This window comes from Triplophysa dalaica, chromosome 8, assembly GCF_015846415.1.
Source record: "Triplophysa dalaica isolate WHDGS20190420 chromosome 8, ASM1584641v1, whole genome shotgun sequence".
NCBI classification, from domain to species: domain Eukaryota; kingdom Metazoa; phylum Chordata; class Actinopteri; order Cypriniformes; family Nemacheilidae; genus Triplophysa; species Triplophysa dalaica.
In genome coordinates this window covers 19,151,522-19,161,716 of record NC_079549.1, presented here as the reverse complement: position 1 = coordinate 19,161,716, position 10,195 = coordinate 19,151,522, and the positions used below count along the sequence as shown (strand labels likewise).

The window sequence follows — 10,195 nt, the reverse complement described above, 5'->3', positions numbered from 1 at the left end:
AAAGGAATATTTGGTCATCATTTACTCACAACACAAACACAAACACGGCCTTTTCCTGGTGCTGTCCGATGGCGCTGAGTTCTCACGTCTCATTTTTTTCAAACGTGGATTTTCAAGTAGCTCACTGACTCCTTATTACACTCAGCTGGCGAAACCTTTTTAATTGAGGCTTCTGCTATTTTTGTCCCTTTATGACTAAATTTGATGATTTGTGGTTTATCTGCGCTGGGCGACTGCATATTTACTGTTTTCCTTCATTAGTTTAATGTCCAATATTTGAGTGCGCATGATTATAACAGGCAAGTGAACTTGACACCTTGCTTATCTGAAAAGGATAGTTGGTGTGCCCCTGCCCAACTTCCAGGATAAATATGTATGCAAATACATATTTATATAGTTTGTATGGTTATAATAAAATGTACAGTGTACAAAGCTCAACATACAGTATAGGCCCAACTGTAATAACTTCCACTGCCCCTTAATTTGTGACTTACATGTTTCCCTTTTTCATCTTTTTGTATTTATTTAATCTTTGGATTTTCTCTGTTGTGTTTATGTGTATAGTGCAAGTTTAGTACTTAGAGCTCCTGTAACTTAAACAACTTCATTTAAATATAACTTTTAATTACTTAATTTAAACTATTTTCCGATGTGGTGTTCATAGCGCCTTTGACTTCATTTTTTATTCATTTTGAACATAATACTACTTGTGGGGGGGGCACGGTGGCTTAGTGGTTAGCACGTTCGCCTCACACCTCCAGGGTTGGGGGTTCGATTCCTGCTTCCGACTTGTGTGTGTGGAGTTTGCATGTTCTCCCCGTGCCTTGGGGGTTTCCTCCGGGTACTCCGGTTTCCTCCCCTGGTCCAAAGACATGCATGGTAGGTTGATTGGCATCTCTGGAAAAATTGTCCGTAGGGCGTGAGTATGTGAGTGAATGAGTGAGTGTGTGTGCCCTGCGATGGGTTGGCACTCCATCCAGGGTGTATCCTGCCTTGATGCCCGATGACTCCTGAGATAGGCGCAGGCTCCCCGTGACCCGAGGTAGTTCGGATAAGCAGTAGAAAATGGAATGGAATACTACTTGTCCTAGACCAGGGAAAGTAGGTCTGGTCCGGCCTCAAGCATTTCAAAACGACTCCCTTGTGATATGCAGTTGCTCTTAAAAACACCTAGGTAGACAGTTTTGTAATCAATAAATAAGTTCAAGTTCTTTGAGTTAGTAACGTTTCTTTTTATAATAACGAATATTATGAAAGCAAATGTTATGCATTTCTGATTAAAATGCAGAAAGCACGATGAATAAAATGTGTATTCCTCTTCTGGTCTTCATGTGTCATAATGATATTGTTTCATTCCTTCTTTCATGATTACACACCCGTACATAGATAACTGATCACTACTGAACACTACTCTGTACCGGCAACAATATTTTGATAAATTATGGAGAAAAATGAATCGCTGTCTGTCCTTCTGAGATTTCACAATGGAGATATGAAGGCTAGGATCACGGTATAATTGCACACATACATTAGGTACGGTTTAATTTTTAAAACATTAACTTTTATCTGATTTAAAGTTTTTATCAGTAGTATTTGATATAGCTATTGTTATTATTACACACTTCAACAAATTAAAATATATATATATATTTTAAATAATGTCATTCTTTTGATTTGGCAAGACTGATGTGAAGTGATAAGGACAGACTCCATCAACACTCAACTACTTTGTCATTGTATTTGGAAATTCAGCATTACACAACATAAGCACACAACCAAAAAACATCCAATCAGAACATCTCCCTCGATTTCTTAGGCAAAATATTGCATTAAAGTATTTTCTATAGAAATAATTAGGCTACAATAAAATGGATACACTACATACAAAAATATAACCAGTGTACAAAGACAGTCAATAGACATGCACACCCCAATGAAATTGTTTATATATCTAGGACTTACAAGTTTTCTTACTAAATAAAACCACCTGTTTTTCAATCAGTTTAACATTTGTCATGAAACAATGATACATACCACCAGATTGGACTCAAATGCTCAATTAACAAAATATTTAAGAAGGACAAAAGTGATGTGTTTAAATATGGATATGGATCTTTTACGAACAACAACTCAGTTTACAAAACACGATCACATCATATGCTTAAAAAAAGGCATCAGACATCCCTTAAATTATTCCAATTTCTGAGCCATCTAAACCAGAAGCGATAAATAATATCCCAAAAAAGATCATTTGAGGTTGTGTGAAATCCAAGTCCGTAATCGATAAAACTGCATTTAAAGCAAATTCATAGAGAAGACTAGAAATGTAGTTTAACAAACATGAACACAACATGTTTTTAACAGCTGTGCTTAGGGGACCAAGACATTTTGGTTAATCATGTCTCTATATATACTGCACGCAAAGGAAAAATGTGCACAGCAAAATGCACTTGAAAATAAAATAGACAAGCTATTTACAACATGTAAAAAGAAGAGAACAATAAAGGAATGTTTAGGCACACTTTGAAGAAACCTGAAACTGTAAAACATTAGTTGATCTTCGACACCCAAAACATGCAAACTATGGAAACAGTACTCATAAGGCTGTTCAAGAAACACCAGCAGAACAAACGTATGTGATGTATGACTGTTCTAAAACCCATTTAACAATTTACATAAGAATAGATTAATTTCAAAATGTACACAGAAATGTGTCCTGCTCATGTTTAATGAACAAGGTCCAATGAATGTACAGCTTGGCATGACGCTTTATATATATTTTTTTAAAATAAGCAAAACTTAATTTTATCAAGATAGCTGTGGGAAAAGCAGATACATTTCCATAATCTGAGAAAACAAAGCTTTTATATTACATGATTAGTTATTACGCTGAAGAAAGAAATATGTGCAATAAACAAATGCTATGTGTACATATACATACAGTCCTCATACAATTTTACTAAACATTAAATGTTACTTTATCAGTTCTATTTCAATCCAATAAACAAAACAGCATGACAATATGATGCACAGACATGTATGCTAATGGACACAGATAGAAGCATAAACATGATCTCAGACACACATTCTTAAATCATCTTCCTTGATTTCACTAAAGACAATTTACCATGTTCTGAAACAGTTCTTATCTTTCATTTTTTTAGGTTTGCATTATATGCCTAGATAAGGGGAATCTAATTCTAAACAAAAGTGCGGTAGGAGGATAGTGCTATTTAATGTTTAGCAGATCTAAGATGAATCTGCAATTCAAGAAATCAAACGGTTGAGAAAGCTTTTTTGCAGTTTTTCTTTCAACCGTCATGCAGTAATAGTCGGGTTCAATGATGACATGTATGAACTGCATACCTGTTGCCGCTGTTTACGACTTGGCAAGGACTATCAACTAAATCAAACTGTACCGATGATCACAAAAGTATAGTTTCTTTGAGAACCTCATGAATATTGTGCAAAAATAATTCAGGATTATATAATCTTACTATATAAAATAGGCGGGGTCAGTATGAACTCAAATTAAGATTACCTACAGATGATTCTACGCAAAATAGACTGCATCTTGTAGAGATTCTATATGACATATGAAGATAAACCATGATAAGATCGTCCATCTAGTAAGTGCCTTACTCAAGGGGAAAACAGTGAGGTCCTTTTAGTACCTCTCCAAAAAAACATGATAACATAATAACAAAATACATTACTGATTGTAATGCTAGGTTAGTCCTTAACAACTGTTAATGAATTCCAGCAAAAGGACTGAACGCGATAATGCAAGGCCAAAAGGAAGTTGGTCTTTGTATAATTTCTACTACACCAGCAATGATGGTTCGGCCAGGGAATGGGCCAAGAAAACCCATTGACTGTATACATTATCTAGTTTAGCAAACCATCATTCGTTCAATTTAAGCATTATATGTGCAATACACAGACAATGCCATGACACAAAGAGCATCCCATTGTCTTCATTAGAACTGTGATCACTTTGATTCCCACACATGATTTGCTTGCTTGATGGAGATGGAAAATCATATGTATTTGCACATAAATCACATTGCCTTCACTGATAGAACTCAAAGACCTTGAATATAAAGTGCGAAATCGTTAAAAGCTTTAGTTTAGCCAAAGGTTTGGCTGCTCGAAGCATCTGGAGATGAGGTTAGTTGAGTTCTTGTTTCACTGACAAGAGAGAACTCTGGGAAATCTGTTCCTCCGTGTCCTCTCAGGCTAACTTGTCCGCTGGCAATGCTAAACTGTGAAGATATTCCAGATCTTGAGCTTGAAAACTGAGATCGAAAATTCTGCTCAAAAGTGGCCATTTGAAATGTCTGACTGATATTTTGTGCATCTGTCTTTTTAGGAGGGGTTACCTGGTCGAGAAAGTCTTCAGTTGGCGAAACTGAAGAGGGGTTAGTCTCATCACCCGAAAAGGAGAATGAGTGTTGGGAATCTACTAAAAGGCTAAAACTGGGTTTCTCCAAGGTGGATCTCAAAGGAGAGTTCATGCTCGGCCTGAACCGGGATGGGGAGGTGAACTGCTTCTCGGTGGAAAACAAAGGCTGCCCTGCAAGACTGGCATTGTCATTTATGAATGTAAGACTCTGGTTGTTAAGGTAGGTGTCGTTCTGACTGGTCCTTTCAAGCGCTTGCTGGAGAAACTTGGAGTACTCTTGTAGAAGGCTGGCCTTCTCTGCCGGGGGCGCTTGCGAGCCAGTGCCCAAAGACTCGGAGGGGCTGCTTTCATCAGAGGAGTTAATGGAGATGCTAGACGTCACCTCTGTGTCAGCCACACTGAAGGAAATCTCAGCTTGCCCATTGGCCTTATTGGAGTAGTGATCGAGAAGGGTCTGCAGGACTTCATCTGGGAGAACATTCTTCTCGCTGCTGGACTTGATCTCCACATTCAGAGTCTGAGTCTCGGCGAGAATCGTGGCGGGAACAGTCTCATCGATGACGCTCGCTACAGCCACCTGTGTGACGGAGGGCTGCGTAACGATGCTGCTCACGTTTAGCGCAAAGTCTCGGCTAGCGTTCGTCGTAGGTAGCGCTTGAAGGTAACGCCTCTTCTTGAGAAACTGCATGGCGTCGTCGTAGTTTGTGCTACTTCCGGTCGGTTTCGCTTGTCCTGCCTGTAAGGCATCTACGGACTCCATGTCAGGGTTGGTCTCGACATCCAAAAGGCCTTTGTTATCCACGATCTCAAACGTGTATCTTGTTTCTTTGCTTTCTTCAAACGAGGACAAGGGAGAGAGACTTTGAGAAGGCTCTAGAGACTGCTGTTTCATACCCTTCCTGCTGGCAATCTTCTTCAGGACAAGTTTTGGAGGATTTATGATCTCATCATTAGACTCCTCCCCCGCAAGATGCCGGTTGACAGGTGGGGAATCAGGGAGCTCAACAGAATAATCTGTCACAACGTACTCATCTTTTACTTTGGTGGCTACTGCGTAAAGAGGAAGGCACTCGTTTCTATCAAGCCTGTCCTCTGTTTTCTCCTCAGTATCAGCTTCTACTGCTTTTTCTGGAACAATGGAACTTGTGAGTGAGACTTGACTTTTGTCAGTGGTCTTTTGACGTTTCTTCTTGGGAAGCGTGCACTCCTTGACAGGAAATGATAACCCTAAGGTCTCCTGGCTGTGATAAGGGACGTCTTTGGCCGCAGCTTTCTGCACCTTTCTGTCTTTGTTCTCGTGGCACATGCGTCTGTGCTTCAGTACTCTGTCAGTTCTGGAGAAATACTGTTGAGAAAAATAGACATTACTGACATCATAACTGACTACATCTGTCTAGTGCTCCGAAACTTATAAGTTTCAAAAAAGAGCAAATTCCAGCCAATAAAACATGTACGAGCTGAGCAACATACAAACACATGTATATTCACTATAGAAGATTTAATGACTTTTAAAGATTGAAATTCATTTTATGACTTTCCAAGTCTGGATATCACATGTAAAATGTGCCCTGATACCAGAGCATGTTAACTTCAGAGTATGGAGTCCAATTTAGTATTGACCGATTTAGCATTGGTCTAACCTGATGGCAGTAGTCACACTGGTAGGGCTTCTCTCCGCTGTGTGTCCTCTTGTGCCTTTCCATGTGATACTTCTGTATAAATTTCATTCCACACTCATCACAGCGAAAAGGCTTTTCTCCTACAGGTGGGACATTACAGGGGATTATAAATGTTATGCAAAACTGTTGGAAGAAAGTTTCTTTACTTTCAAAGTAATTAAAGAATTTTAAACTTCCATCCAGCCCTCCACACTTCTATGAAATTAGGCCCGTTTTGTCTGTCTGTGAAGGCCCGACGCACCACAAAACAGGGACTTAAATTAAAGTTTTAATGCTATTTCTTACCTGTGTGGATTTTCTCATGTCTCTGAAGAAGGTACTTCTGAATAAAACGCATGTCACACTGATTGCACTGGAATGGTTTTTCACCTGGCAAAAAAGTATTTTTGTTCTCGGCTTTGTTCTTTGTGTGTAGAAAATTCTATAAGAGCACATACATAGTTCTGTCTTACCTGTATGAATGAAAACATGTCTTTGCAAATGGTAGTTTGTCCGAAAAGCGGCATTGCAGTGTTCACATACGTGCGATTTTGGATTCTGGTGGCCAAGGGACCCGTCTTCATTAATAGTGAGAATCTAACAAGATGATGGGGAAATAACAATCAGATATAGTGTTTAAAATAATAGGATTGAAGAATTTTACTTTTCCTTTCTGTACTTTTGGATTGTTGGGATTCTGCTGCTAATAAGTCTTAATACTTAAATGTAAAATTAACCGACAAAACAGAAATCTCATAAAACCAGTTAAAATATACAACAATAGAAATAGTTAACTGGCATTATCCTAAACAATTTACTATTATCCTATAAAGTAGCCCTCACTTAGAAGAAATCATCTAATGCATACAACATTACTTTAATCTCAGATGCCTGAAAATAAACCTTTGCAGGCGAGCGTTGCTTTCTCTTCTTCTTTTTAAGACAGTCATTTGGGTCCCTCCCCTGTTTCTTCTTCTCCTTATTTGGAATCAACGAATCCGGCATTTTCATCTCTTGCTTTATATTCATCTAAAAAAAAGCAAAAAACTAAATTGTATCACATATATGTAGAGAACATTTATCCCCATTTAAAAGTAAACAGTTTAAAAATAAGCTTTTTTGTGACAAGGTCAAGGACAAATAATTCTGGCTAACATGTTAGCTTTTATTTTTTATATGAAGATAATCTCCAAACACACACTGACCAAATATAACACATTGACCAAGTATAGACAATAAACACATCAACCACTCTTAATGCATTAATACACACAAACTCACAGGGATATTGAGCGTATAGTGTAATTTATGTGTGATTCGTGGTGAGAAAGCTGGTCCATCCTCTCCATCATTTTTCGATGTCTCCTCGTGAACCATCAGGTCTTCCTGGGATATCAGATCGTGCGAGGTCAGCACTCCACCCACCAGATCATCATCTTCATCATCGTCATCCTCTGCCAAAAGCGGGTGATTGGCCAAACCTCGCTCCCCAAGAGTCATATCTAAACTGCCTCTCCTTCCTCTTCCATCCACCCTTGAAGAACCCAAGCCTCGAGATGGGTGGTGGAGCCCCACGGGGACACATTTCATAAGCATCCCCTCCAACTTGTCATCAATGTTCATCGCTGAGCAGTTGAGCTGAAGCCACACTCTACCAGCATAGGGATTCCCAACAACAAGTCAACACGATCGTGCTCGCAGTACTTCCGCCTCCGTCAACCTGACTGAGAGAAGGAAAAGTTTAAACCTTTGTAATACAAACAAAAATATTGATCAAATGCAGTTTATGCTATGATATATCATGTGTGCTCTAACCTTCCCAGATAAAATTTCATGCTAGTGAGTGAGTTTAACTTAATTTCAGACTCTAAATCCACTGTATTAATGAAGTTTAATGGAAAGCTCAGCATCTGGAACACTTCTAATCAAACAGATGAGGCCATTCTGCAAATTTGTATCATAAAGCCTGCCATGTTAATAATATATCTAGACCCAACAAGGTCCACGAAGAAACCGGATCAACACATAAACTGCATGCATAAATTGTCTTCTGATTTTGTGATATTTATATGCATAAACAAATTGCCCAACTGTAGTTACAGTAAATGGCTGCCTGTTGCCAATGTCAGTTGTTCAAAGCATAATGTTACAGATAACGCACACTGTGCATTTACGATAGTATGTGCTCCATATAGTATTTAAAGAAAGAGTTTTGTACATTTTAATGTATTCATGTTGGTTAAAATCGCCCTGATCTCCATCAATCTGATGCTATATCATCACGCAAACTAAAGGCAGAATCCGAACATTTTCACGCTGGGCTGTCATGTAGACTCATACAGATGAAGAGTATACGTACCGCATGTGTTGTCAGTGCGGGGCTGACAGTGGGTTCGAGCCGCTCATGACGTGTTTGTCAAACTTTACTGCGCTGCTGCGGCTAGCATTCGATGCTAGTGAGCTACATTCCATCTGCAGCTGCGCAGCGGTGCATTGTGGGATCTCGGCGGATCACCTCTTCCATGTAGATATCGCTGGCCCGGAGGCGGAGACCTGCGAGTGGGAGGATCATACGTAATAAGAAAACGATTACGTTTTCGTCGTAGTTTAAAGTTTTGTTTTCATCACAAATTGATAATATGCATTAATTGAAAGTTCCATTGATCCAAAACGAAAAAGAAAGCTTTTTATGGACAAGTTTAGAAGTTCTCTGGAACCTTAAATAAAAAATTGTATCAAATAAACACACAGCATCATAACTCTCTTTATATTGATATACAAATAATAATTACGCTTATTCTTGTATTTTCATTTCAGAAACCACAATTTCTCTGAGCCACTGCGATCACTGCTGTTCTGACATTTTGTTCTATCATCAGATTGTTCTGCCCTTTCGTGTGAGTTAGGTTTAGGTGAGGGTTTGGGTTAGTCTTACATGGAAAATAGTAAATATACCCCTGAAAAAAAACTACAACACACGACATTAAATGAACCAATAAAATCCTCTGGAGGTTTATACAGCCCACTTTCAGCTAAAGTCCCACCAACGTGAAACTGACCTCCATGTATAATTTGATATTTTACAGCAAAAATCGTATCTGTCAGATAACGTTACCCCTGCTAATTGGTCAAATTGAGCCTTGATGGGCTTCCGTTCAAGCAGGCCCATCCAACGGGTCAGCTGGCATGGTGGTTAGTGCCTTAGGTTTGTGATTCAGCAGGTTATTGGCATGAGGTCTGCCTTTGCTTTTTTTCTCATTTAACACAGGGAAACCTTATCTGACAGCAATATGTTTAGTTGTGGGACTGAGAACCTGTGAGACAAGTGTGGACTTTCTGTCTCATGATTTACATGGGGAATGGTATCTCACAGCAAAATTCTCAGTTGTCAGATAACGTCCCCCCTGCTGTCGCTGGTAAAACTTAGCCTTGATGGGACATTCTAACAAGGTCATTTAATAGGTCAACTGGCTTAGTGTTTAGTACCTTGGGTTTTTGAATGTCAGGTTGTTGGTTTCAATCGTCCCTTCATGTTTTTCTCATTCAACACAGGATAACCTTATCTGACGACACATTCTTAGCTGTAATAATGCGTTCTCCTAGTTTAAAAAATAAGTGATATAAGCCTGAAACTCTGCGTACCAACTTCTTGTGGTTTCAAAGGTCGGCAGTGTAAATATGAGACAAGTATAAACTTTATATCACATGGAACACATGGGGAACAAAATCTGACAGAAAAATTATCAGTTGTCAGATAACGTTCCCCCTGGTATAGCTGGCAAAACTTAGCCTTGGAAGGATTTACATTCCAGCAGGCCAACCCGGTAGGCCAACTGGTTAATAATACATTCTCCTGCTTAGATTAGAAAATATTGTGACATAAACCTTAATCTCTGAGAACCTACTTCTTGTGGTTTTGAAAGACAGCAGTGTACATGTGAGACAAGGTTAAACTTTCTATCATGGAATACAGTGGGAGTGGTATCTGACAGCAAAATTCTCATCTTTCAGATAATGTGACAGAAGGCTGGCAAAACCTAGCCGTGACGGGAATTACGTTCAACAATATAATACGTTTTCCTGCTTTAATTGAAAAATTTTAACTGGCAAAATTGAGCTTTAATGGGATTCA

General features: G+C 38.9%; 1 protein-coding gene across 3 annotated transcripts; it reads right to left on the bottom strand.

The window, feature by feature from the left end:
* Nucleotides 1–1,714: 1,714 nt before the first annotated feature.
* znf148 (zinc finger protein 148) lies at nt 1,715–8,563 on the bottom strand. 3 transcript variants are annotated; one of them, XM_056755639.1, is made up of 7 exons: nt 8,423–8,563; nt 7,345–7,787; nt 6,940–7,092; nt 6,537–6,660; nt 6,370–6,453; nt 6,046–6,164; nt 1,715–5,750 (listed from the first exon to the last, which is right to left on the bottom strand). In XM_056755639.1, exons 2-7 carry the CDS (start codon nt 7,684–7,686, stop codon nt 4,131–4,133), a joined length of 2,442 nt encoding a protein of 813 aa, XP_056611617.1. In that variant the 5' UTR covers nt 7,687–7,787; nt 8,423–8,563; the 3' UTR covers nt 1,715–4,130. The 3 variants fall into 3 exon arrangements, with proteins under 3 accessions (XP_056611617.1, XP_056611619.1, XP_056611618.1); XM_056755641.1 differs by having other exon boundaries at nt 6,967–7,092; XM_056755640.1 differs by having other exon boundaries at nt 7,345–7,783.
* Between the last annotated feature and the right edge of the window lie 1,632 nt (nt 8,564–10,195).

Bases quoted from the DNA above. Each gene is read 5' to 3' on its own strand.
- znf148 (XM_056755639.1), bottom strand. From the start codon at position 7,686: ATGAACATTGATGACAAGTTGGAGGGGATGCTTATGAAATGTGTCCCC. The intron at 6,454-6,536 runs GTAAGACAGAAC...CTTTTTTGCCAG, and splicing joins ACATGTTTTCATTCATACAG to GTGAAAAACCATTCCAGTGC. The intron at 5,751-6,045 runs GTTAGACCAATG...TTTTCTCAACAG, and splicing joins AGTGTGACTACTGCCATCAG to TATTTCTCCAGAACTGACAG.